The sequence below is a fragment of the Anas acuta genome, chromosome W (assembly GCF_963932015.1).
Source record: "Anas acuta chromosome W, bAnaAcu1.1, whole genome shotgun sequence".
Lineage (NCBI taxonomy): Eukaryota > Metazoa > Chordata > Aves > Anseriformes > Anatidae > Anas > Anas acuta.
In genome coordinates, this window is record NC_089016.1 from 23,824,960 (window position 1) to 23,852,041 (window position 27,082).

Sequence of the window (27,082 nt, forward strand, 5' to 3'; positions counted from 1 at the left end):
CTTTGAAATGCAATGGAAAACAAAACAAAACAAACAAACGAAACAGGAGAAAATGGGGGCTAAGTTAGAACAAGGAAAATGGACGCTGCCAGACAGGCGAGAGATACGGCCAAAAGCTTATGCGAAGCAAATACTGGGACGTTTGCATGCACAAACACATTGGGGTACAAAGGTGTTAAGTGATCATTTACTAAAACAATTTGGTTGCATTGCTTGTTTTTGAAATAGCAAAGCAAATTACACCACGTTGCTTAACTTGTCAGAAGATAAATAAGAGTGTTTTGACAAGCAGCCACGGGAGGGAGAAAAACAGCTTATAGGCCTTTCGAGAGGGTACAAGTTGGTTTCACTGAATTGCCCCAGGTAGGGAGGATAAGATATCTATTGGTAATAGTAGATCACTTAACGCAATGGGTAGAAGCTTATCCCGTAGCACGAGCTACGGCACAAATGGTGGCAAAAATTCTATTAGAACACCTGATACCTAAATACGGGATAATCCAGTACATTGATTCTGTTCAGGGCACACACTTTGCTTCTAAAATAATTAAAGTATGCTGTCAATCATTGGGTATTCGGTGGGAATACCATACTCTGTGGCACCTACAAAGCTCAGGGAAAGTAGAAAGATTGAATCAAACAATAAAACAACAATTGGCTAAATCAATGATCGAGACACAAATGCCCTGGATGAAATGCTTACCATTGGCACTTCTAAACATAAGAACTAAACCACACAGTGAGACTGGATTATCGCCATATGAAATGTTATATTGTATGCCTTATTCTCAAGGGATGCCTCTAGGGAACAATGTAGTTGAGGGTCGTAGCATGCAGAAATATATAATTACTATTGGAAGGAGATTGCAAGAGCTAAGAGAAATTGGAGTGATGGCTCAGACACCACCTTTAGGATTTGCTATTCATAAGATACAACCAGGGGACAAGGTCTTAATAAAAACCTGGAGGGAAGAATCATTGAACCCCCGGTGGGAGGGACCGTACCTTGTTTTACCTGCACATCCAGAATAAAAGGACCAGTAAGTACCGAAACTTGGAGGGTTGAGTCCGCTCCTGGGGAACTGAAACTAAAGCTAGAGAAGAACTAATGTTCTGGCAGTGACGCTCTGCATGAATTAAGGACGCCAAATAAAGGGGACAAGCCTAAAGGGAGGAAAGGGAGAAGGCAAGACCGGGGCAGGACTCTCCACTGCGGTGTGTATGGTCTACCGAGGGAGGCAACCCCTATGGGTACTGACCGCCGAGTGAGAGGGCCTCGACCCGACTTCTCCCACGCTAAGGTCAGGTTGTCCCGAGAAAATAACATAAGAACCTTTTTTATAAACCCATATCAAATTGTGATTTGTTTTCCAGGAGCTGGATCACCCCGACAGGCTGAACTGAATGGTAACACAAGCCCCAATCGACCCTGAAAGCGGGCCCAACCCCTTGATTGAAGGCGTCTTGCCTATTATGATCTGTGAGGAATGTTTTAACAATTCGTGTCAATGGAGAGCTTGAAGGAAAATGTATTCGTATGTTCTTTCCTTGAAGTCTCTGATACCTGGGGGTTTCAGAACAACTGCTAACTGTTATGACTTCTGAATGGGACACTATGCAAGCCCCTGATATCTGGCCAGGAGATTAAGGAGAAGGGAAAAGCTGAAGGACGGCTAAAAGACAAAGCTTGCAGGGAACGCTGTGCAAGCTTTTGACATACAGCCAAGGAGTACAAAGAAGAAGGACAAGAAAAAAAAAAAGCCTGAGAGGAAGACTATGAGCCTTCATCATGAAAGACCCCCAGAGGGAGCACCAGAGACTGATACGCATGCTCCAGTAGGAGGGTTCAAATTCCGGAACTAATTATAATAACTCCGTTGTTTGTTTTTTTTTTAGAAATAGTAATGAATATGTATTAGTCTAGGAGCATAAAAAATCAGCATCTTGATGTAACGGGTGTGCGACTTGGTGGAGCGGAGACTCCCGGCGCACCCAGCGCTGTTTGCTTACCTCTATTCTTTTAATAAATTGTAAACTTTGATTATAATCCTATTTTGGGACTGAGCTACTTATAACATGATCCAGCTACGTGGGCAGAAGACGGATCCTGGGGCTATAGGACCCCAATATATATGCTTAATAGAATAATTAGGTTAGAAGCTGTAATAGAAATAGTTGTAAATAAAACCGGAGATGCACTTGGATTAATTGCAAGGCAAAATACTAAGATGAGGACTGCTTTGTATCAAAATCGCTTAGCTTTGGATTATTTGCGCAAGAAGGAGAAGTCTGTGGAAAATTTAACCTTAGTAATTGCTGTTTTATAGATTGGTGATGAAGGTGTTTCTTCCTAGTAGCTGGTAGAATGCTATGTTTTGGCTTAGGATGAGAAGAGTGCTGATAACATGCTGATGTTTTAATTGTTGCAGAGCAGTGCTTAGGCCAAGCCAAGGGCGTTTCAGCTTCTCACTCTGTCCTGCCAGCGAGCAGGCTGGGGGTGCAGCAAGAGCTGGGAGGAGGGCTGGACTGCTCGGGGTTAGGCTGGGCATCGGACAGCGGGTGGTGAGCAATTGCATTGTGCATCACTTGTTTCATACACGTTATTATTAGTAATACTATTATCATAACGATTGTCTTTATTGTTATTGTTTTTATTTATCTGTCTTTATCTCAACTCACGGGCTTCGCTTTCCCGTTTCTCTCCCCATCCCAGAGAGGGAGGGGAGAGGGTGAGCGAACGGCTGTGTGGTGTTTAGCTGCCGGCCGGGTTAAACCACAACAGAAGGAAAAGCTGTAAATGAACTTGTAAAAGAAACGAAGAAAATTGCACATGCCCCAGTTCAAACTCGCAATGGAATAATGGAATCGAGCTAGAAGGATTATCGGGGGGGGGGGGGGGGCTTTATGGGTGTTGATTGGCTTACTAAAAGTGGGATGGTTGTACTGGGGGGATATGTGGAGGATTTTAATAATTCCATGTTTTACCAGACCAATACACTCGGTTATACAAGGAATGCAAATACCTGCGGTACCTGTTGTGGGAATAGAAATGTTGTTTTTGCAGAGTTCCGTTGTTTAGAGGGAAGGAACTTGGTACTGAGATATGCTTGCAGTGATAAGAAGCTTAGCAGGCGACCTCGTAAAATGCAGACAACCGGACTCCTTAGGACAATTAGGTGAAAATGGCGGTGTCAAGTCAGATAAGTGAAGAAACATTACCACATCAGATAGGTTGTGAACCTGGATTACCCCCTCAGTGGGGAAACAGGGGAGGGTCCTGTCATCAAAAAGCGTATAAACTGTGTTTTGGAACTAGTAGGCGCGCTCTCCTGCTTGTGGGGCGCCCGCCATTGCAATCAATCGCGAGTAAATTACTACTTCGCTGAGATCCTCGCCTGAGCCTAAGCTATCGGCTACGGAGCGTTTCTCACCCTCCCTTCCAACCCAAGCCACGCTCTGATTCTATGAGCGGAGCGCCTGTTCTGTGGAGCTCGTTTCCCAGCCGTGCAGGGCCCAGATTCCCTCCGCGGAGCCGCCCAGCCCGTTTTCGGGCGCCCACTTCCTCCCTCCCGGTCGGCTCCCTCCGCGCCCCGAGGGCACGCGACCTCCCTGAGCGCCGATAAGCACCGGGTCGACGGGAGCGGAGCCGCCGAGAGGGCGGGGACAAGGGAAGAGGGCAGGCGAGGCAGCCAATCGAGGCGCGGGGGCGGTCGGCGGCGATCTGTCGGCCCAATGAGCGCCGCGGAGGGCCGGGCCGAGTGCGGGAAGTGAGGGGGCGTTGTACCGAGCGGGCGCCGTCATGGCCGACGGGATTGTTAGGGCGCAGGCCGCCTGGCCCGGTGGCGGCGCTGCCGCTGCTTTCGGAGAGGTCGCCTGCAAGGGCAAGGAGGTCCCCGCCAACGTTCTCCGTGAGGATGAGCGGTCGTGGACGAGGAGGTAGCCGCGGCGTTGTTGTGCGAGTCTTTCCTTCCTTTCCCTCGGCCGCTCGCAGGCCCTCTGAAACGAGGGCCCGTCGCGGGTCCCGGGAGTGCGGCAGGGCGGGTGGTGGCCTTGCTGCGGGAGGGAGGGAGGGAGGGACGGTCGGTCGGTCGGTCGGTCGGGGTCTCTCCGGCTCGTGGCGCTCTCTACTGCAGCGCCTCTAAAACGCCGCGCTTCTTCGGTGCCTGCCCCCGGGGTGCCACGGCGCGTACTGGGTCGCCGGCGCAGTCGGTCTCCTTGGGGGTTCGGACTGTATGCATATAGGCAGTGAGCATCGCAGTAGTGACCGTAATCAGTCGTTTCTGCGCTGCTGATAGCCTTGCAGAGACGGCTCGGCTGTGCTAGGCTTTGGTTATGGCACCACCCCCACCGCGCACACGAGCGCACGCTCTCTCCAAAGTGGCTTGTGAAAGGGAAGAATTGCAGCTTTTCCTAGCTTTCTTAAACGCCTAGAAACCAGTCAATCCCGCAGGCTGCGAGAGCTTCCCAGCTCTCATTTCCGTGCTGGAGGTGGGCCGTGATAAGAGCATGCTGGCAAGGTTCACTGATGCTGGTGCGCCGCAACGTGCTAGGAGCTAAGTGAGCAGCTGCGGAGAGTTATGAAAAAGTTGCAGATGTTATCTGCAAGGTGCTAACTTTAAGTTAGTGTCCAGCCTAACCGTTGTTGCTGTTCTTAAATTTGAAATGCTAAAGATAGGACAGTTAGGGATTTCCTCTGCTTCTGACGGCAGGGTTTATCTGCAGCGTGGAAAACAGGCCCTTAGTGAAAGGGGCTGCGTTGCCCGCTCTGCGTGCTGACTCGTAGAATGGTTAGGCTTGGAAGGCAACCTTAAAGATCATCTAGCCCAACCCGCCTGCCGCGGTCAGGGACGTGTTTCACTAGATCGGGTTGCTCAAAGCGTTGACGCGTTGCTTGGAACAGCGCTTTCTTAATAGGTCTCGGTAATGTTGCAGCTGCCGCCCGTTTGGAGTACTGGAAGCGTTCAACTGCTCTCCGGAAACCGTGCTTGCGGTAGCGCCCTGCCTTTACGAAAGGGCGCGTTTCCTGTCTCCTTCGTGTTGAAGGCTGCGCGAGGAGTCTGTGTGTGTGTGCGCGTGCGCGCATCTGTTTTGACTTGGCCGTACTGGCTGCAGCAACGTATGTAACCTGAACGCTGTGCTTGATTGGAGAACCAGGCCGTTAACTTGAGTCTGATGAGTGACTTGAGAGCAGACAACCTACTCTGACCGCTCTTAGTGCGACACGTTTCCTGGAGGCCGAATTAGTTGCAGTTTCTCGCTTGGTCTTAACTTGAGGCGGGGGGAGGGGGCGGGGGGCTTAGAACCACTTCTGGAGCGTAGTTGGCTCTAGCGAGTGGTCTTGAATTTGCTTAGCTCACTGTACCGAAGGCCTGTTTCACGGTTGAGCGATGTTATAGGGAGGAGTGTGAGGAAGGCTTATAATTCTCGATTGTCGTGCAGTGAAAGGCGATGGTGAGTAAGAAGTACAAAGCATCTGTGGAATCGAGTCTTATCGGCAGTGTTTCAGTCGCATCTAAAACAAATAAAAATAGCGGAAGTCGCTAACCTGAAGTACTCGGCTGTCTCGCTGCCCCCGTCACCTTGCGCGCTGGATCCTGCTTCTGGTGCCATATGCAGTTTCTGTCTGCTGGTGATTTGGGGAGTTCCCTCGCAATTAGTTGCGAGTTGATGGTTTCCTACAGGTCGGTGGTATTTGTGTTTCGAAGGTGATGCCTTGGCCTCGGTCTGGAGGTGTCTGACGTCAGGCCGGCCGTAACGGGCTAATTTGGAACGTTCCTTCCCCTGAGTAGGTGGCGTTCTCGAGGACGGAGAGTTAATACGGCCTCAGCCGGATTACTCCAGGTTCTTTGAAGATGCCTTCCTGCCTCTGGCCGAGGCAATATTTGGACGTAACCGAAGGACGGTTAGCCATTGTTTGCCGCTTGTGTGTCTTGTGCGTAGAAGGTAGAGAACTTTGCCTATTCAAAGCTCGCTTAAGAAGAATGGCTGTTTTGTCGTGCGCGTTTGGGGCGCCTGATAATCTGCTTTGGTAGGGCGAGTTCAGTGGGGCATAGTGATTTGCTGAAGCTGTTGCCTTTCTCTGAAGCCGACTACGTTTTAACTGTTTACTCTTCCTCCAGTGCCTTGCGTTCCGTGATAGTTCGCCTCAGGCTCCAGTGTTTTTTCCTAGTCCTTCCTGAGAAGGTAGTTGTCCGGTTATGTGAAGCAGAAGATTCTGGCGGACCCGTGAGTACTGTGGGAGCTTTCTGTTCGCTAGGCTGGCTGTACCTGTAACTGGTTTGTAACTTCCTAGACTCTTTCCCGTCCCCTCTTTTCCTCTGGATGTTGCAGAGGGGCGCACAGTAGGCTATTTGGGGTTGTCCGATGCTGTAGTCTTTCGCCTCTAGCTTGTAATGGAGCTGAGCTTTTTGACTGAGAGCAGTGATATAAAGCGATGCTCGTCTCCAGCTACGCACTTGCAGTGCAAAAAGCAGCGTTGTTCCGACGTGCGGTCTGATGCCCGTTTTCACGGTTTCCGGACAGCGGGGGTGGTGCCTTGACTATGCAGAAGAGGGCTTGGGGTTTGGTCAGGTCAGAGGCGAGGAAAGGGAAAGCTGTTTGAGCGGCGCTTGGGTGTTTGTTTTGCTGTTAGCTATGCAAGTCAAGTTCCAAGGCTCTGTGAGCTCACGCAAGAGAAAAGGCACCGTGAAGCTTTTATTTTCCGCCAGAGCGGCTTACGTTGCCCGAAGCTATGACGGGGGCTTTAAGCCCCGAGACAAATTCAGCTTCTGTGACTGTTTTGTAGTCTGTTACTGTCTAGAGGGTAATTCAAAGAGCAGCGGTTGAATTGTGAAGGATTAGCTAACCGTGTTCTGTGGGTGGTTCTCTGCTCGCGTTCATTCTGTGCGTCGTGGCGCAGCATGTTAGGTGACGTTATTTCCTTTTTCCAGCTTCTTGGGCGTTTCGTGGTTGTTGGCAAGAAGTGTGCTGCTAACCTGGACCTGACCAATGGATTCCGGATGGCTGTGAATGCCCACCCTCGGGCCCTTCAGACTATCGCCGCCGAATAGGTTTCATATGTTGCCCATCAGTCTAGCCCCTGTTGATGTTTGATTTATTATTTTTTTTGGACGGCTGTCTATGGAGGGTAAGAAAGAGCTTTGAGCAGCGTTTGCACAATAAAGATGGAGCATGGGGATATCACCTCTGTCTTGCGTGTCTTACCGATGGAAATAGTTCCGCAAGTTAAAACGGCGTCTCCCTGGAGCGCACGTGTGTAGAATGTTTTGGTCCGTTGACAGTGTCGTGTAGGTGGTGGTTTGCCCATTCATTTGGAACGTGAAGCTAGAAGCGCTCGGCGGTCCTGTGGGTCTCCGTCTTCCTAAGACGATCTAGGATGTGCTGTGTGTTTGAGGCCTTGCTATCTTCCCCCTGCTCCCAAATAAAAGGGCACGCTTTTATTGCGAAATAGCCGTGTTGAGGACTGGCAGATGTAGAACCAGAGAAGAATAAGGTTGGAAGAAAGCTTCCAGGCATTGTCTGTTGTCTGCCCCTGTCCCGAGGAGGAGGCAGAACAAGCTCTACCGGGTGTGATTTCTGACAGGTGCTTGTCAGCCTGTTCTTGACTACCCTAGGAGTTTTGCTACCGCTTTCTTTTCAGTCCTCGTCGTGGCTTTCGCAACTTTGAGAAGGAATTCCTCCCACAGGATGTAGAAGGCTCTGGGATTCTTGAGTCGGCTTCTGATAAGTTCGAGACTCGGCTGCCGTTCTCTTTATTTTTTTTTTTGCATTTATTTTTAGTGTCTTTTTTTTTTCCCCTAAACGAAGTCCGTTGTTCAGTAACTAGAAGAAGGATTAGGTAAAGGCACCATAAGGCTTTTAAATGCGATCACCTCTCGTGCTTTGTTAGACCTCTGGCTTCGCTCTGCTCCTTGTTTAATCGCGATTACATTCAAGGCTTACTGGAGCGTGGGAACGTTAAAATGCTATTAAATACTCTTAGTGTTTGAAACTTGCTAAATGAGATGATTTTTGTGACTCCGTTCCTCATAAAGAAACTTGATTCGTTAGCAGGAGAAATGATCTTTGTTACTGGATCTGTTTGCGGGGTTAACGATTGCAGCTGTGAATGACTAAAGTCTTTTGAGGAAGCTGAATGATAAAAACCAAACCAAGAAACAGCCCTTGGTCTACTCGAAATAATATAGGATTTGCCGTTTGTGGGGTCACGTGAAAATAGTCGTGCAAGTCAACTAGTTTGGGGGGGAGGGGTGGGTGAAGGTGGAGATGCTGTTGCCCTTTCAGAGAAAGCTTCTTAAGTTGGCACTTGACCAACTGTTCTATTTCCGTATTTTCCCTTGGTCTCTTTCATTGATCTGTTTTGTTGACCTAGAAGAGCCGATGGAACTGCTCAAAGAAACGTGCTCAAGTGGACCTTGAGTAAGTATTTACATGTTCAACTGTTCCCCGGTCGGTCTAGCTAATGCTATCAGCGCTTGTATTCTTTTACAAAAGATGTTTAATTCCCGAGACAGTAGAGGAGGAAGACCACTGGTAATCTCTCTGCTTAAGAGGCACTGTTAGGCAACCGCAGAAGGCGAAGAAACTTGCCCCCGAGGCACCAATCTGACCCTTCTTTTAGCCTGTATGCTTTCAAAGAGCATATCATAGAAGCATAGATTGGGCAGGGTTGCCAACCACTAGAACAGGCTGCCCAGAGCTGCATCCAGCCTGGCCTTGAACGCCTCCAGGGATGGGGCATCCACGACCTCCCTGGGCAACCCGTTCCGGTGCCTCACCACCCTCTGAGTGAAAAACTTTCTCCTAATATCTAACCTAAATCTCCCCTGTCTTAGTTTAAAACCACTCCCCCTTGTCCTATCGCTATCAACGCGTGTATTTTTACTCCTGTTTATACAGAATCACAGAATCGTAGGGGTTGGAAGGGACCTCAAGAGATCATCGGGTCCAACCCCCCTGCCAAAGCAGGTTCCCTAGAGCAGGCTGCCCAGGTAGGCGTCCAGACGGGCCTTGAACATCTCCAGAGAAGGAGACTCCACAACCTCCCTGGGCAGCCTGTTCCAGTGCTCCGTCACCCGCACCGTGAAGCTGTTCTTTCGCACATTGGTGCGGAACTTCCTGTGGTGGCTTTACCGTGCTAGGCAGCTAAACACCACAGCCGCTCTCTCGCTCCCCCTCCTTAGATGAGGAGGGGAAGAAGTAAAGGAAAGAACATCTCACGGGTTGAGATGAGGATAATTGAATTAAAGGGAAAAAATAATAATCTTTCCTTGATAATAATAACGATTATTATTATTAACTAAACAATTTAATTAAAGGGGGAAAAAAAGGGAAAGGGAAAAAAGGAAAAAACCAAAACGAATAAAGGCTACGTGGAAGTGCAGAGGAAAGAAATTACTCCTTACTTCCCACAAATGAGCGATGCTTGACCACGTCCTTGAAGCAAGGCCTCAACGCACGCAGCCGGTGTTCGAGAGGAGGACCGACGTCTTCCAAACGAGAGCCCACCCCTCCCCTCTTCTTCCTGTTTCCACCTTTTATTGCTGAGTGTGACATCACATGGTATGGAATATCCCTTTGATTGGTTTAGGCCAGCTGCCCTAGTGATGTTTCTCTCCTCACCTTTTGCCCACCCCCTAGGAGGGTTAGAGAAAGGCCTAATACTGTGCCAGTGCTGCTCAGCAGCAGACACAACACTGGTGTGATAACACTGCTGTTCCAGCTACAAGTACAGAGTACGGCACTGTATGGGCTGCTGCTGGGAAAGTTAACATTCCAGCCAGACCCAATACACACCTGCACCGTGAAGCTGTTCTTTCGCACGTTGGTGCGGAACTTCCTGTGGTGGCTTTACCGTGCTAGGCAGCTAAACACCACAACCGCTCTCTCGCTCCCCCTCCTTAGATGAGGAGGGGAAGAAGTAAAGGAAAGAACAACTCACGGGTTGAGATGAGGATAATTGAATTAAAGGGAAAAAATAATAATCTTTCCTTGATAATAATAACGATTATTATTATTAACTAAACAATTTAACTAAAGGGGAAAAAAAGGGAAAGGGAAAAAAGGAAAAAACCAAAACAAATAAAGGCTACGTGGAAGTGCAGAGGAAAGAAATTACTCTCTACTTCCCACAAATGAGCGATGCTTGACCACGTCCTTGAAGCAGGGCCTCAACGCGCGTAGCCGGTGTTCGGGAGGAAGACCGACGTTTTCACAAGGAGAGCCCAGCCTTCCCCTCTTCTTCCTGTTTCCACCTTTTATTGCTGAGTGTGACATCGTACGGTATGGAATATCCCTTTGGTTGGTTGAAGTCAGCTGCCCTGGTGATGTTTGTCTTCTCGCTTTTTTGCCCACCCCCTAGGAGGGTTAGAGAGAGTCCTGATGCTGTGCCAGCGCTGCTCGGCAGTAGACGCAACACTGGTGTGATACCACTGCTGTTCTAGCTACAAGTGCAGAGCACAGCACTGTATGGGCTGCTGCAGGGAAAGTTAACATCCCAGCCAGACCCAGTACAGGCCGTTGCCCCTTGTCCTATCCCCACTAACCACTGCAAAGAGGGTGGCGAAATCCCACTGTCTCCCACGCTGAAGGTATTTGTAAACATTGATAAGATCCCCTCTCAGTCTTCTCTTCTCCAGGCTGAACAGACCCAGGTCTCTCAGTCTTTGCTCATAGGGAAGATGCTCCAGGCCCCGTATCATCTTTGTTGCCCTCCGCTGGACTCTTTCCAGGAGATCCTTGTCTTTTTTTGTACCGGGGAGCCCAGAACTGGACACAGTACTCCAGGTGAGGCCTGCCCAGGGCAGAGTAGAGGGGGAGGATCACCTCCCTTGACCTGCTGGCCACGCTCCTTTTAATGCACGCCAGGATCCCATTGGCCTTCTTGGCCACCAGGGCGCACTGCTGGCTCGTGGTCAACCTGTCGTCCACCAGGACCCGCAGGTCCTTCTCCGCAGAGCTCCTCTCCAGCAGGTCATCCCCCAGCCTGTACTGATACATGCGGTTGTTCCTTCCCAGGTGCAGGACTCTACACTTGCTCTTGTTAAACTTCATTTGGTTTCTTCCCGCCCAGCTCTCCAGCCCGCCCAGGTCTCGCTGAATGGCAGCACAGCCTTCTGGCGTGTCGGCCACTCCTCCCAGCTTTGTATCATGGGCGTACTTGCGGAGGGTGGACACTATTCCCTCATCAAGGTCGTCGATGAAGATGTTGAACAAGACCGGACCCGGCACCGACCCCTGGGGAACACCGCTAGTCACAGATCTCCAGCCGGACTCTGCGCCGCCGATCGCCACCCTCTGAGCTCGGCCAGTCAGCCAGTTCTCAACCCGCCTTACCGTCCACTTGTCTATCCCACGCCTTCTCAGCTTTGCTAGCAGGGTGTCGTGGGAGACAGTGTCAAAAGCCTTGCTAAAGTCAAGGTAGATGACGTCCGCTGCTCTCCCTCCATCAACCCAGCTGGTGATGCCATCATAGAAGGCTACGAGGTTGGTCGAGCACGATTTCCCCTTGGTGAATCCATGCTGACTACTCCTCATAACTTTCTTCTCTTCCAGTGGCTTGGAGATGGCATCCGGAACAAGCTGTTCCAACAGCTTTCCAGGGACAGAGGTGAGACTGACCTTTCCAAGAGCTCCACATCCTTCTTGTGCTGGGGGCCCCAGGCCTGCACGCAGTATTCCGGGTGGGGTCTCCCAAGAGCAGGGTAGAGGGGGAGAATCACCTCCCTCTCCCTGCTGGCCACCCCTTTTTTTAATGCAGCCCAGGACTTAGTTGGCCTTCCGGGCTGCAAGCGTGCGCTGCTGGCTCACGTCCAGCTTCTTGTCCGTCAGGACCCCCAAGTCCTTCTCCGCGGGGCTGCTCTGAAGTTCTTCTTCTCCCAGCCTATAGAGATACCTAGGATTGCCCCAGCCCAAGGTCAACGCCTTGCACTTATGGCATCCCTTCCCTCTATTGTATCGACTGCACCGCTCAGCTTGGTGTCATCCGCAAACTTGCGCGATTCCGTCGTCTGTGCCATTGCTAAGGATGTTGAAGAGCACCGGTCCCGAGCCCGACCCCTGAGGGACGCCACTTGTGACCGGCCTCCGCCCAGACATAGAGCCGTTGGCCACAACCCTTTGGCCGCGACCAGCCAACCAATTCTTTATCCACCCAACAGTCCATCCTTCAAATCCCTACCTCTGCAATTTAGAGAGAAGAATGTGGTGAGGGACCATATCAAAGGCTTTGCTCGGTCCAGGTAGCGTATCCTATCCCAGGACTGGTTTCAGCCGTAAACAACAAACAGTTATGAAGAGAGATGTAGCTTTGTAAATGTTTTTGTTGCCTTGGGTGAATTGGCGTCTGGTCACGTTGATTGGCCCACGTGGTAGCTGGGAGATGGCCGACGGGGAGGACTGAGATGTTAAAGCTGCCTGTGGTTGCCTGCCCCCAGCCCCGTCCCCGTGGGCCATCCCGATGGCCGTCAGTAGTGCCCGCCTGGAAGCTCAAACTAAAGCGAGCGTATTCTGATGTCGTTACCCTCCAAGCCTGTCAGAGAGGCAGAAGCGCTGTGGCCTCCTCAGGCAGGAACTGCACGTGTGGGGACGGCCGCGTCCCTGCCGCCGTGTCGGGCCAGTTTGAGCTCCGCTCTCCGTGCGGCTGCAGGGCACCGCGGACCACGCTTGGGCAGCCTCGGGGGGCGCTGCCTAGTTTTCCAGAAGCTTCCTCCCCAGCTGAGCAGAAACCCAGTTGTGATGCGTCAGGGCTGAGCACAGGCTTTGTATTCCTTCCCGCCACCCCCTGCACGGGAGGTGCAGCTTTCCCCCTTGGAAACACCAGCGGTTGAAGTGGGGCTCTCAGGGAAGGTTGTGGAGCAAGTTCTGAAAAGGTAAGATTGCCGGGTTTTAAGAATTGATCCGGTAACTCTGTGCACAGACCAAGGTAAGAAATGTTAAGTATTGCCTTGGGGGTCAGGTGAGACTCTGTGTGATGTGTGATTGAGACGTACTTTTGTACGAAGCGAGTGTGGAGTCCTGATCCGCGGTTCCGTGGCTCCGCGAGGGGCGCGGCCGGAGATGGACGAAGCGTGAGATAAGGGAGAGAAAGGAAGAGTCTCGGGAAATTTGGTGTACGGTAATCCTTGCACAGGGAAGTGCTTGGAAGTACACCAGGGAATCTGGTAAATTCATAGGTGTGTGGTAGCCCTTGCAGGGGGAAGTGCTTGGCAGTACACCCCCGTTTTCCAGAATTGGAACGTTAGTGCGAGGTACCCTGCAGGAGGGAAATTTCTGTAGCAGCACACTGACAAGGGCTAGGAAAAATGGGAAATATGAGTTCCAGGGGACAGGGAGATATCCCTGGGGGAGTGCCTACCAACAGTTCTTCCTGAAGAATGATAAGAAATTGGAAACATAATCCCAAAATTAGAGGAGATTGTAAAAGAAAAAAAAATAGAATTAAATATTGTGTATCAGTCTGGACAAAAGAACCAATTAAGGAAACAGCAGTGTTTTGGCCAAAATAGGGGTCTGATGAAAATTCAGGCTTTACATTTATGTGTAAACAATAAGCTTCCTTTTTCGGAGAAGGAGCCAAGTTATGCTCCCTATAATCCTAATACTGTACCCGTGGCAGCAGCAGTCACTCCAGGAAGGGAGACAGGGACTGTAGTTAACACTGTCCCTAAAGAAGGATCGTGCTCTAGGCTCTGTCAAGAATTAGAACAAGGTAGAAGATATGTTGAGAATTTTGCCTTCCCTGGTACTAACAGTACTAACACTAACCGTGTATCCTCTTAGGTGAACTACCCCCCGTCCTTAGCAGCAGAGAGGTTAGGACTTTTAAGAAGGAGAGGAAGTGTTTATTCGAGGACCCCAACAGCCTAGCTGAACAATTAGACCAGTTCCTACGACCTGACTTATACTCTTGGGGAAGGGAATTATGCCTGTAAGTATGTTGTTTACAGGGAAAGAAATGGGAATGATCAGGAGGAGAGCTGCTATACAAGAATGGGAAAGAGCTCATCCTCCAGGACCAGGGGTAATACCGGCAGAGCAGAAATACCCACTTGCCAGTCCTGGCTGGAGTAACAATAGTGTGCAACACAGAAATCATATGAGAGGCTTGGGGTCAGAATGAGAAAGTACTCGGGGATGAGTCCCGAGGACCCGGTATCCCAAGGGCTCTTGAAAGTTCATTGTGTGATTAAAGCCTGGCGAGATACGCAGAAAATGCTCCAGAAGGTGGGGGGCTGTAGTGAACAGTCACTGGGGGACCCTCCTGCGGGAGGCCCTGGAGGTGTGTGTCCGGAGGGGAGATGAGAAGGAAAAGCAGAGAGCGAAACTAATGGTATTGACAGTGCAGCGGGTAGTGAGGCAGAGGGTTGGAGAAAGAGGAAGAAAATCTTCAGGGGGAGTCAGGGCCAGGATGGAAAGGAGAGGAAGAGAGATGAAGGAATGGCAGGCAAAGAAGGCTGCCTGTGTTGTGGCCTGAATCCTAGCAGGGACAGGCTTTGATAAGATGTTTTAAGTGTGACCAAGGATTCCCAGGGGATGCGATGTATGATTACATTGTACCAAGAAAAGACTGCCTGGGGAAATGAGGCCCGTAAGTCTCTCTTTGCTGTTCCTTGCGTGATAGCAACATCGCGGTTCCCCCTGCATTCTCTACAGCTATAGGTAACCATACAGCTTGCCTCTCACGGCAGGGTGTGAGTGCTGCCCAGCATCTGGGAGAATTTGCCTTGTGCTACCAAGGACTCGATGGGAAACTGCTCAAGACTTGAGATCCCCACCCAGGGCAGATCTCTGGTGGTACGGTGGAGGGAAGATCTTACGGTCCACCCTACCATATAACTGGGGAGGCACTTGTGCGCTTGTTCGATTAGCTATACCCTTCACCCTGGCATTTGAAAGAGAAACATCACAAATACCCAGAAGAAGTTAAAGAGGCTTAGGAGTATCATTCGATGACAGAGTATACATAGATTCTTTTGGGGTGCCTAGAGGAGTTTCCGATGAACAGAAAGCCAGGAATCAAATTGCTGCAGGGTTTGAGTCACTGTTCTGGTGGGTAACGATCAATAAGAATGTGGATTGGATTAATTATATTTATTCTAATCAGCAGAGAGTCATAAATTATACAAGGGATGCGATGAGAGGAATCACTGAACAACTAGATGCCACCAGCAAAATGGCTTGGGAAAACAGAACATCGTTAGATATGATGCTCGCGGAGGAAGGAGGTGGGGTGTGTGTGTGAGATACTGAGCAACCATGGTTGCACTCTTATACCCAGCAATACTGCCCCAGATGGCTCAGTAACTAGAGCATTGCAAGGGCTTACCACCCTTGCCAGTGAATTGGCAGAAAAAGTAGGCATATTTACATCCTTGATCGTAGTTGTAGGAGTTTTGACAGCCATTGGTTGCTGCATTATCCCCCGTGTAAGAGGACTAGTACAGTGGTTAACTGAAACTGCACTATTGAAACGAATGACCATGGAGCCACCACCTTACTCAGATAAGGTGACAATGAGGAGATGGAAAGCGAAGGAGAAGAAGAAATCTACCAAATTACACCTTAGAGAAAGGTTTTTCAAAAATCAACGGTTTATAAAGAAGAAAAGGGGGGAATTGTCATTTATAACGGTTGGGGGCTCGTCCGGGATGGCTTTGGTTCCTGAATTCTGATTTGATCTAGGAGAGGCGCCCCACCATTTGGTGGCTCCTGTTCGAGTCAGGTCGGGACTAATGCCATCTTGAACCTGAATAAAGGTAAGCAAAGAATTTGATTTTGTTATGAGCTCCCTTGCCGGCTGCAGCACTGTATTTTGCCCGTAATTCTGCGCGCGGAGATCCGAACGAAGACAACGGAGTCCTAAGCATTTAAGGCGTGTACCGTTCGGTTGGGTGGGATTCGGTTTCCTGTGTGTGTGAGAGTGTGACTGAGACGGAACTTAGTTCCGAAGCGAGTGTGGAGGTCTTCTAACCGCGGCTCCAGTCTCCCGCGAGGGACTTGGCCGGTGAAGGACCGAAGCGATTCCTATAGGATTCGTGGGTGGGTGATAGGTCCTAAACCCCCTGCAAGACACTCTTACTAAGGTAACCAAGGGCTGTGGGAATTGCCATAGTGAAATTCCTAGATGGTTCAGACAGAATTGAAGACCAAGGACCAGAAGAAAGGGAGCAAATTACCAGACATACCACCAGAAAGTCCATTAAGGAATAATGATTAGCGGACGCCCCTAGGTGCACCCTGAGTGTTTTGCTCGGAGGGGACTCCACTCTCGGCCGCTCACCGCAGGAGCAGACAAAGGCCTCCTGAAGCTGCGGACAAGCGGTATGTTTTCAGCTGCTGGAGGGATACTAACTGGAGTGTTAATAATTGTATGTCTTATTCTTAAACGTCCAGGTATTTTGTGTTGAAAGCATTTGTGTAAGTGTAAGGGTTTGAAACCAAGTGGAATGAGTCACTCCACGAAGAACACGGTCAGAGACAATACTCGTTTGGTTGGTTATCATTCTAAATTATATTCTTGTGGTATGAATGAGATGTGCTAGAGGCCTCTCTGTGTGATTGCATGATTGTGCTGTGGGAGTGAGACGCAGCGTCGCTGCGAAGCGAGTGCGGAGTTCCGATCCGCGGTTCCGTGTTCTCCGTGAGGGGAGGGGCCGGAGACGAGCGAAGTGCGTGACAGACCGAAAAGAAGTGCTGTTTTATCCAAGTGTTGATTGGTGGTGCCCAATATATGGGCCTGGCAGTGTATCTTGTGATCCTATTTTTGCTCTTAAATGCTTTGAGTGTGACAAGAAAAAAGGCGGGAGCATTATCTAAGTAACTAACAGTTTAGAAGCCCTGGTGGATTTGCTGTGGTGTTTGGTCAGTTTCCCAAGTACTGGAGAGGGGGAGGGGGCTGACTGATTATGGAAGCGGTAGAACGGAGAGAGTCATTTCTTTGGTGGTTCGGGTTTGAGCCCTGGGAATTCGGTAAGAAGGGGGAGAGCGAATTTATTTAGGCCTCAATACCTTTTTAAACCCCCCATATTGACGGATACACAGGAGTGATTCCTTGTTTTGTATGGGCTCACTAAGAAAGCGCATGAGAAAAATCGGCATTCGGCTTGAAATTCGGTCCTGTTGAAATGTCAATTTTGTGGAAACGGTGGTCATGTTCGTCTAGAAGACGGAAGGCTGAGTGCTTCAGCTGTTTTCCTGAAGTTCCGTGGCTTTATGATTGGAACGGGGCTCATTAATAATCTGAAATAGTAAAGTTTGTACGTGGGAAGAAGCGTTCAATCCCAGAGAATTGGGGCATTAGGGAAGAAGATTAGGAAAAGATGGTAAAAAACCCGCAGTAAAAAGGTTTGCGTGGAAATTGAAGCAAAGGACGGTAACTAGTAAGGAATAGTAATAAACAAATAAATAAAAGGGAATGGGAAATCAAGGAAACGGGTAACATCCAAAACAAAGACGTTTTAAAGAAAGCCTCCTTGGGTGCATATTGGCACATTCGAAGGATATTGTTAGAACTGGGGGCAGGGAAAGGAAGAGGACTTTCACTAAGTATTGCAATCAATGGTGGCCACTACATAAGCTAAATGGCCACTTTATGGATCAATCGACTATAAGGCTATCTTGCAACTAATGTTTTTGAGGAGAGAAGGAAAATAGGATGAAATGTAGTATACTGATAGGTTGTTTCAGCATCTTAGAGAGAAAAGGAGTGGAATTAATTGGCCCTTGACTGAGCCTTTGGTGTTGGCATGAGAAAAGTACAGGCTGGAGAAAGATAAAAGGAAGTGTTAAAAGAGTTGTCGACGGTGTTAAAGGTGTGGCATGTAGTATTTAACAGAGCTGTTTGAAGTTGAATGAGCAGGGAAAGAGGATGTAGGAATGTTAATAGTTCTGCCTCAACAGGAGGCTGTGATCTCAAAATCACCGGTGTGAGCCCTTTGGGGCAGAGGGACCATGATGGGTCCGAGAGAGTTGTCATGGAAACAGAAGAGCAGCTAACTCTTAAAACAACCTGAGTTTATGAGTGAGCTCAGATTGCCGATGGGACCGCTCAGGGAACTGCTGACAATTGCATTCCCCTGACCGACCCCCCACTGAGACTATAGTCACCCCGGAAATAATGAACGGTAAATACCAAAATCTGGTTAAATTGGGAATGGAGAATCAGTTCCAACAAGGTCCAAAAGAAACCCCTATGGAATTTTTGGACCAACTTTGAAATGCAATGGAAAACAAAACAAAACAAACAAACGAAACAGGAGAAAATGGGGGCTAAGTTAGAACAAGGAAAATGGACGCTGCCAGACAGGCGAGAGATACGGCCAAAAGCTTATGCGAAGCAAATACTGGGACGTTTGCATGCACAAACACATTGGGGTACAAAGGTGTTAAGTGATCATTTACTAAAACAATTTGGTTGCATTGCTTGTTTTTGAAATAGCAAAGCAAATTACACCACGTTGCTTAACTTGTCAGAAGATAAATAAGAGTGTTTTGACAAGCAGCCACGGGAGGGAGAAAAACAGCTTATAGGCCTTTCGAGAGGGTACAAGTTGGTTTCACTGAATTGCCCCAGGTAGGGAGGATAAGATATCTATTGGTAATAGTAGATCACTTAACGCAATGGGTAGAAGCTTATCCCGTAGCACGAGCTACGGCACAAATGGTGGCAAAAATTCTATTAGAACACCTGATACCTAAATACGGGATAATCCAGTACATTGATTCTGTTCAGGGCACACACTTTGCTTCTAAAATAATTAAAGTATGCTGTCAATCATTGGGTATTCGGTGGGAATACCATACTCTGTGGCACCTACAAAGCTCAGGGAAAGTAGAAAGATTGAATCAAACAATAAAACAACAATTGGCTAAATCAATGATCGAGACACAAATGCCCTGGATGAAATGCTTACCATTGGCACTTCTAAACATAAGAACTAAACCACACAGTGAGACTGGATTATCGCCATATGAAATGTTATATTGTATGCCTTATTCTCAAGGGATGCCTCTAGGGAACAATGTAGTTGAGGGTCGTAGCATGCAGAAATATATAATTACTATTGGAAGGAGATTGCAAGAGCTAAGAGAAATTGGAGTGATGGCTCAGACACCACCTTTAGGATTTGCTATTCATAAGATACAACCAGGGGACAAGGTCTTAATAAAAACCTGGAGGGAAGAATCATTGAACCCCCGGTGGGAGGGACCGTACCTTGTTTTACCTGCACATCCAGAATAAAAGGACCAGTAAGTACCGAAACTTGGAGGGTTGAGTCCGCTCCTGGGGAACTGAAACTAAAGCTAGAGAAGAACTAATGTTCTGGCAGTGACGCTCTGCATGAATTAAGGACGCCAAATAAAGGGGACAAGCCTAAAGGGAGGAAAGGGAGAAGGCAAGACCGGGGCAGGACTCTCCACTGCGGTGTGTATGGTCTACCGAGGGAGGCAACCCCTATGGGTACTGACCGCCGAGTGAGAGGGCCTCGACCCGACTTCTCCCACGCTAAGGTCAGGTTGTCCCGAGAAAATAACATAAGAACCTTTTTTATAAACCCATATCAAATTGTGATTTGTTTTCCAGGAGCTGGATCACCCCGACAGGCTGAACTGAATGGTAACACAAGCCCCAATCGACCCTGAAAGCGGGCCCGACCCCTTGATTGAAGGCGTCTTGCCTATTATGATCTGTGAGGAATGTTTTAACAATTCGTGTCAATGGAGAGCTTGAAGGAAAATGTATTCGTATGTTCTTTCCTTGAAGTCTCTGATACCTGGGGGTTTCAGAACAACTGCTAACTGTTATGACTTCTGAATGGGACACTATGCAAGCCCCTGATATCTGGCCAGGAGATTAAGGAGAAGGGAAAAGCTGAAGGACGGCTAAAAGACAAAGCTTGCAGGGAACGCTGTGCAAGCTTTTGACATACAGCCAAGGAGTACAAAGAAGAAGGACAAGAAAAAAAAAAAGCCTGAGAGGAAGACTATGAGCCTTCATCATGAAAGACCCCCAGAGGGAGCACCAGAGACTGATACGCATGCTCCAGTAGGAGGGTTCAGATTCCGGAACTAATCATAATAACTCCGTTGTTTTTTTTAGAAATAGTAATGAATACGTATTAGTCTAGGAGCATAAAAAAATCAGCATCTTGATGTAACGGGTGTGCGACTTGGTGGAGCGGAGACTCCCGGCGCACCCAGCGCTGTTTGCTTACCTCTATTCTTTTAATAAATTGTAAACTTTGATTATAATCCTATTTTGGGACTGAGCTACTTATAACATGATCCAGCTACGTGGGCAGAAGACGGATCCTGGGGCTATAGGACCCCAATATATATGCTTAATAGAATAATTAGGTTAGAAGCTGTAATAGAAATAGTTGTAAATAAAACCGGAGATGCACTTGGATTAATTGCAAGGCAAAATACTAAGATGAGGACTGCTTTGTATCAAAATCGCTTAGCTTTGGATTATTTGCGCAAGAAGGAGAAGTCTGTGGAAAATTTAACCTTAGTAATTGCTGTTTTATAGATTGGTGATGAAGGTGTTTCTTCCTAGTAGCTGGTAGAATGCTATGTTTTGGCTTAGGATGAGAAGAGTGCTGATAACATGCTGATGTTTTAATTGTTGCAGAGCAGTGCTTAGGCCAAGCCAAGGGCGTTTCAGCTTCTCACTCTGTCCTGCCAGCGAGCAGGCTGGGGGTGCAGCAAGAGCTGGGAGGAGGGCTGGACTGCTCGGGGTTAGGCTGGGCATCGGACAGCGGGTGGTGAGCAATTGCATTGTGCATCACTTGTTTCATACACGTTATTATTAGTAATACTATTATCATAACGATTGTCTTTATTGTTATTATTATTATTTATCTGTCTTTATCTCAACTCACGGGCTTCGCTTTCCCGTTTCTCTCCCCATCCCAGAGAGGGAGGGGAGAGGGTGAGCGAACGGCTGTGTGGTGTTTAGCTGCCGGCCGGGTTAAACCACAACAGAAGGAAAAGCTGTAAATGAACTTGTAAAAGAAACGAAGAAAATTGCACATGCCCCAGTTCAAACTCGCAATGGAATAATGGAATCGAGCTAGAAGGATTATCGGGGGGGGGGGGGGGCTTTATGGGTGTTGATTGGCTTACTAAAAGTGGGATGGTTGTACTGGGGGGATATGTGGAGGATTTTAATAATTCCATGTTTTACCAGACCAATACACTCGGTTATACAAGGAATGCAAATACCTGCGGTACCTGTTGTGGGAATAGAAATGTTGTTTTTGCAGAGTTCCGTTGTTTAGAGGGAAGGAACTTGGTACTGAGATATGCTTGCAGTGATAAGAAGCTTAGCAGGCGACCTCGTAAAATGCAGACAACCGGACTCCTTAGGACAATTAGGTGAAAATGGCGGTGTCAAGTCAGATAAGTGAAGAAACATTACCACATCAGATAGGTTGTGAACCTGGATTACCCCCTCAGTGGGGAAACAGGGGAGGGTCCTGTCATCAAAAAGCGTATAAACTGTGTTTTGGAACTAGTAGGCGCGCTCTCCTGCTTGTGGGGCGCCCGCCATTGCAATCAATCGCGAGTAAATTACTACTTCGCTGAGATCCTCGCCTGAGCCTAAGCTATCGGCTACGGAGCGTTTCTCACCCTCCCTTCCAACCCAAGCCACGCTCTGATTCTATGAGCGGAGCGCCTGTTCTGTGGAGCTCGTTTCCCAGCCGTGCAGGGCCCAGATTCCCTCCGCGGAGCCGCCCAGCCCGTTTTCGGGCGCCCACTTCCTCCCTCCCGGTCGGCTCCCTCCGCGCCCCGAGGGCACGCGACCTCCCTGAGCGCCGATAAGCACCGGGTCGACGGGAGCGGAGCCGCCGAGAGGGCGGGGACAAGGGAAGAGGGCAGGCGAGGCAGCCAATCGAGGCGCGGGGGCGGTCGGCGGCGATCTGTCGGCCCAATGAGCGCCGCGGAGGGCCGGGCCGAGTGCGGGAAGTGAGGGGGCGTTGTACCGAGCGGGCGCCGTCATGGCCGACGGGATTGTTAGGGCGCAGGCCGCCTGGCCCGGTGGCGGCGCTGCCGCTGCTTTCGGAGAGGTCGCCTGCAAGGGCAAGGAGGTCCCCGCCAACGTTCTCCGTGAGGATGAGCGGTCGTGGACGAGGAGGTAGCCGCGGCGTTGTTGTGCGAGTCTTTCCTTCCTTTCCCTCGGCCGCTCGCAGGCCCTCTGAAACGAGGGCCCGTCGCGGGTCCCGGGAGTGCGGCAGGGCGGGTGGTGGCCTTGCTGCGGGAGGGAGGGAGGGAGGGACGGTCGGTCGGTCGGTCGGTCGGGGTCTCTCCGGCTCGTGGCGCTCTCTACTGCAGCGCCTCTAAAACGCCGCGCTTCTTCGGTGCCTGCCCCCGGGGTGCCACGGCGCGTACTGGGTCGCCGGCGCAGTCGGTCTCCTTGGGGGTTCGGACTGTATGCATATAGGCAGTGAGCATCGCAGTAGTGACCGTAATCAGTCGTTTCTGCGCTGCTGATAGCCTTGCAGAGACGGCTCGGCTGTGCTAGGCTTTGGTTATGGCACCACCCCCACCGCGCACACGAGCGCACGCTCTCTCCAAAGTGGCTTGTGAAAGGGAAGAATTGCAGCTTTTCCTAGCTTTCTTAAACGCCTAGAAACCAGTCAATCCCGCAGGCTGCGAGAGCTTCCCAGCTCTCATTTCCGTGCTGGAGGTGGGCCGTGATAAGAGCATGCTGGCAAGGTTCACTGATGCTGGTGCGCCGCAACGTGCTAGGAGCTAAGTGAGCAGCTGCGGAGAGTTATGAAAAAGTTGCAGATGTTATCTGCAAGGTGCTAACTTTAAGTTAGTGTCCAGCCTAACCGTTGTTGCTGTTCTTAAATTTGAAATGCTAAAGATAGGACAGTTAGGGATTTCCTCTGCTTCTGACGGCAGGGTTTATCTGCAGCGTGGAAAACAGGCCCTTAGTGAAAGGGGCTGCGTTGCCCGCTCTGCGTGCTGACTCGTAGAATGGTTAGGCTTGGAAGGCAACCTTAAAGATCATCTAGCCCAACCCGCCTGCCGCGGTCAGGGACGTGTTTCACTAGATCGGGTTGCTCAAAGCGTTGACGCGTTGCTTGGAACAGCGCTTTCTTAATAGGTCTCGGTAATGTTGCAGCTGCCGCCCGTTTGGAGTACTGGAAGCGTTCAACTGCTCTCCGGAAACCGTGCTTGCGGTAGCGCCCTGCCTTTACGAAAGGGCGCGTTTCCTGTCTCCTTCGTGTTGAAGGCTGCGCGAGGAGTCTGTGTGTGTGTGCGCATGCGCACATCTGTTTTGACTTGGCCGTACTGGCTGCAGCAACGTATGTAACCTGAACGCTGTGCTTGATTGGAGAACCAGGCCGTTAACTTGAGTCTGATGAGTGACTTGAGAGCAGACAACCTACTCTGACCGCTCTTAGTGCGACACGTTTCCTGGAGGCCGAATTAGTTGCAGTTTCTCGCTTGGTCTTAACTTGAGGCGGGGGGAGGGGGCGGGGGGCTTAGAACCACTTCTGGAGCGTAGTTGGCTCTAGCGAGTGGTCTTGAATTTGCTTAGCTCACTGTACCGAAGGCCTGTTTCACGGTTGAGCGATGTTATAGGGAGGAGTGTGAGGAAGGCTTATAATTCTCGATTGTCGTGCAGTGAAAGGCGATGGTGAGTAAGAAGTACAAAGCATCTGTGGAATCGAGTCTTATCGGCAGTGTTTCAGTCGCATCTAAAACAAATAAAAATAGCGGAAGTCGCTAACCTGAAGTACTCGGCTGTCTCGCTGCCCCCGTCACCTTGCGCGCTGGATCCTGCTTCTGGTGCCATATGCAGTTTCTGTCTGCTGGTGATTTGGGGAGTTCCCTCGCAATTAGTTGCGAGTTGATGGTTTCCTACAGGTCGGTGGTATTTGTGTTTCGAAGGTGATGCCTTGGCCTCGGTCTGGAGGTGTCTGACGTCAGGCCGGCCGTAACGGGCTAATTTGGAACGTTCCTTCCCCTGAGTAGGTGGCGTTCTCGAGGACGGAGAGTTAATACGGCCTCAGCCGGATTACTCCAGGTTCTTTGAAGATGCCTTCCTGCCTCTGGCCGAGGCAATATTTGGACGTAACCGAAGGACGGTTAGCCATTGTTTGCCGCTTGTGTGTCTTGTGCGTAGAAGGTAGAGAACTTTGCCTATTCAAAGCTCGCTTAAGAAGAATGGCTGTTTTGTCGTGCGCGTTTGGGGCGCCTGATAATCTGCTTTGGTAGGGCGAGTTCAGTGGGGCATAGTGATTTGCTGAAGCTGTTGCCTTTCTCTGAAGCCGACTACGTTTTAACTGTTTACTCTTCCTCCAGTGCCTTGCGTTCCGTGATAGTTCGCCTCAGGCTCCAGTGTTTTTTCCTAGTCCTTCCTGAGAAGGTAGTTGTCCGGTTATGTGAAGCAGAAGATTCTGGCGGACCCGTGAGTACTGTGGGAGCTTTCTGTTCGCTAGGCTGGCTGTACCTGTAACTGGTTTGTAACTTCCTAGACTCTTTCCCGTCCCCTCTTTTCCTCTGGATGTTGCAGAGGGGCGCACAGTAGGCTATTTGGGGTTGTCCGATGCTGTAGTCTTTCGCCTCTAGCTTGTAATGGAGCTGAGCTTTTTGACTGAGAGCAGTGATATAAAGCGATGCTCGTCTCCAGCTACGCACTTGCAGTGCAAAAAGCAGCGTTGTTCCGACGTGCGGTCTGATGCCCGTTTTCACGGTTTCCGGACAGCGGGGGTGGTGCCTTGACTATGCAGAAGAGGGCTTGGGGTTTGGTCAGGTCAGAGGCGAGGAAAGGGAAAGCTGTTTGAGCGGCGCTTGGGTGTTTGTTTTGCTGTTAGCTATGCAAGTCAAGTTCCAAGGCTCTGTGAGCTCACGCAAGAGAAAAGGCACCGTGAAGCTTTTATTTTCCGCCAGAGCGGCTTACGTTGCCCGAAGCTATGACGGGGGCTTTAAGCCCCGAGACAAATTCAGCTTCTGTGACTGTTTTGTAGTCTGTTACTGTCTAGAGGGTAATTCAAAGAGCAGCGGTTGAATTGTGAAGGATTAGCTAACCGTGTTCTGTGGGTGGTTCTCTGCTCGCGTTCATTCTGTGCGTCGTGGCGCAGCATGTTAGGTGACGTTATTTCCTTTTTCCAGCTTCTTGGGCGTTTCGTGGTTGTTGGCAAGAAGTGTGCTGCTAACCTGGACCTGACCAATGGATTCCGGATGGCTGTGAATGCCCACCCTCGGGCCCTTCAGACTATCGCCGCCGAATAGGTTTCATATGTTGCCCATCAGTCTAGCCCCTGTTGATGTTTGATTTATTATTTTTTTTGGACGGCTGTCTATGGAGGGTAAGAAAGAGCTTTGAGCAGCGTTTGCACAATAAAGATGGAGCATGGGGATATCACCTCTGTCTTGCGTGTCTTACCGATGGAAATAGTTCCGCAAGTTAAAACGGCGTCTCCCTGGAGCGCACGTGTGTAGAATGTTTTGGTCCGTTGACAGTGTCGTGTAGGTGGTGGTTTGCCCATTCATTTGGAACGCGAAGCTAGAAGCGCTCGGCGGTCCTGTGGGTCTCCGTCTTCCTAAGACGATCTAGGATGTGCTGTGTGTTTGAGGCCTTGCTATCTTCCCCCTGCTCCCAAATAAAAGGGCACGCTTTTATTGCGAAATAGCCGTGTTGAGGACTGGCAGATGTAGAACCAGAGAAGAATAAGGTTGGAAGAAAGCTTCCAGGCGTTGTCTGTTGTCTGCCCCTGTCCCGAGGAGGAGGCAGAACAAGCTCTACCGGGTGTGATTTCTGACAGGTGCTTGTCAGCCTGTTCTTGACTACCCTAGGAGTTTTGCTACCGCTTTCTTTTCAGTCCTCGTCGTGGCTTTCGCAACTTTGAGAAGGAATTCCTCCCACAGGATGTAGAAGGCTCTGGGATTCTTGAGTCGGCTTCTGATAAGTTCGAGACTCGGCTGCCGTTCTCTTTATTTTTTTTTTTGCATTTATTTTTAGTGTCTTTTTTTTTTCCCCTAAACGAAGTCCGTTGTTCAGTAACTAGAAGAAGGATTAGGTAAAGGCACCATAAGGCTTTTAAATGCGATCACCTCTCGTGCTTTGTTAGACCTCTGGCTTCGCTCTGCTCCTTGTTTAATCGCGATTACATTCAAGGCTTACTGGAGCGTGGGAACGTTAAAATGCTATTAAATACTCTTAGTGTTTGAAACTTGCTAAATGAGATGATTTTTGTGACTCCGTTCCTCATAAAGAAACTTGATTCGTTAGCAGGAGAAATGATCTTTGTTACTGGATCTGTTTGCGGGGTTAACGATTGCAGCTGTGAATGACTAAAGTCTTTTGAGGAAGCTGAATGATAAAAACCAAACCAAGAAACAGCCCTTGGTCTACTCGAAATAATATAGGATTTGCCGTTTGTGGGGTCACGTGAAAATAGTCGTGCAAGTCAACTAGTTTGGGGGGGAGGGGTGGGTGAAGGTGGAGATGCTGTTGCCCTTTCAGAGAAAGCTTCTTAAGTTGGCACTTGACCAACTGTTCTATTTCCGTATTTTCCCTTGGTCTCTTTCATTGATCTGTTTTGTTGACCTAGAAGAGCCGATGGAACTGCTCAAAGAAACGTGCTCAAGTGGACCTTGAGTAAGTATTTACATGTTCAACTGTTCCCCGGTCGGTCTAGCTAATGCTATCAGCGCTTGTATTCTTTTACAAAAGATGTTTAATTCCCGAGACAGTAGAGGAGGAAGACCACTGGTAATCTCTCTGCTTAAGAGGCACTGTTAGGCAACCGCAGAAGGCGAAGAAACTTGCCCCCGAGGCACCAATCTGACCCTTCTTTTAGCCTGTATGCTTTCAAAGAGCATATCATAGAAGCATAGATTGGGCAGGGTTGCCAACCACTAGAACAGGCTGCCCAGAGCTGCATCCAGCCTGGCCTTGAACGCCTCCAGGGATGGGGCATCCACGACCTCCCTGGGCAACCCGTTCCGGTGCCTCACCACCCTCTGAGTGAAAAACTTTCTCCTAATATCTAACCTAAATCTCCCCTGTCTTAGTTTAAAACCACTCCCCCTTGTCCTATCGCTATCAACGCGTGTATTT

The 27,082-nt window shown here is 49.6% G+C and overlaps 2 protein-coding genes and 1 long non-coding RNA gene across 3 annotated transcripts in view; all 3 read left to right on the forward strand.

The window, feature by feature from the left end:
- The window catches only part of LOC137846788 (uncharacterized), a 483,557-nt gene that overhangs the window by 98,446 nt on the left and 358,029 nt on the right, over nucleotides 1-27,082 (forward strand). The window lies entirely within an intron of this gene.
- On the forward strand, nucleotides 3,791-7,230 carry LOC137847245 (adenosine 5'-monophosphoramidase HINT1-like). The gene is made up of 3 exons (XM_068665535.1): nucleotides 3,791-3,936; nucleotides 6,120-6,225; nucleotides 6,930-7,230. The coding sequence occupies exons 1-3, from the start codon at nucleotides 3,800-3,802 to the stop codon at nucleotides 7,047-7,049; spliced, it is 363 nt and encodes a 120-aa protein (XP_068521636.1). The 5' UTR covers nucleotides 3,791-3,799; the 3' UTR covers nucleotides 7,050-7,230.
- Nucleotides 21,993-25,289, forward strand: LOC137847252 (adenosine 5'-monophosphoramidase HINT1-like). The gene is made up of 3 exons (XM_068665543.1): nucleotides 21,993-22,138; nucleotides 24,322-24,427; nucleotides 25,132-25,289. Exons 1-3 carry the CDS (start codon nucleotides 22,002-22,004, stop codon nucleotides 25,249-25,251), a joined length of 363 nt encoding a protein of 120 aa, XP_068521644.1. The 5' UTR covers nucleotides 21,993-22,001; the 3' UTR covers nucleotides 25,252-25,289.

Excerpts from the sequence above, each read along its gene's own strand:
- LOC137847245 (XM_068665535.1), top strand. The coding sequence starts at position 3,800 with ATGGCCGACGGGATTGTTAGGGCGCAGGCCGCCTGGCCCGGTGGCGGC. Across the intron at positions 3,937-6,119 it reads GAGCGGTCGTGGACGAGGAG|TGCCTTGCGTTCCGTGATAG; the intron begins GTAGCCGCGGCG and ends CTCTTCCTCCAG. Across the intron at positions 6,226-6,929 it reads CAGAAGATTCTGGCGGACCC|CTTCTTGGGCGTTTCGTGGT; the intron begins GTGAGTACTGTG and ends TCCTTTTTCCAG.
- LOC137847252 (XM_068665543.1), top strand. The coding sequence starts at position 22,002 with ATGGCCGACGGGATTGTTAGGGCGCAGGCCGCCTGGCCCGGTGGCGGC. Across the intron at positions 22,139-24,321 it reads GAGCGGTCGTGGACGAGGAG|TGCCTTGCGTTCCGTGATAG; the intron begins GTAGCCGCGGCG and ends CTCTTCCTCCAG. Across the intron at positions 24,428-25,131 it reads CAGAAGATTCTGGCGGACCC|CTTCTTGGGCGTTTCGTGGT; the intron begins GTGAGTACTGTG and ends TCCTTTTTCCAG.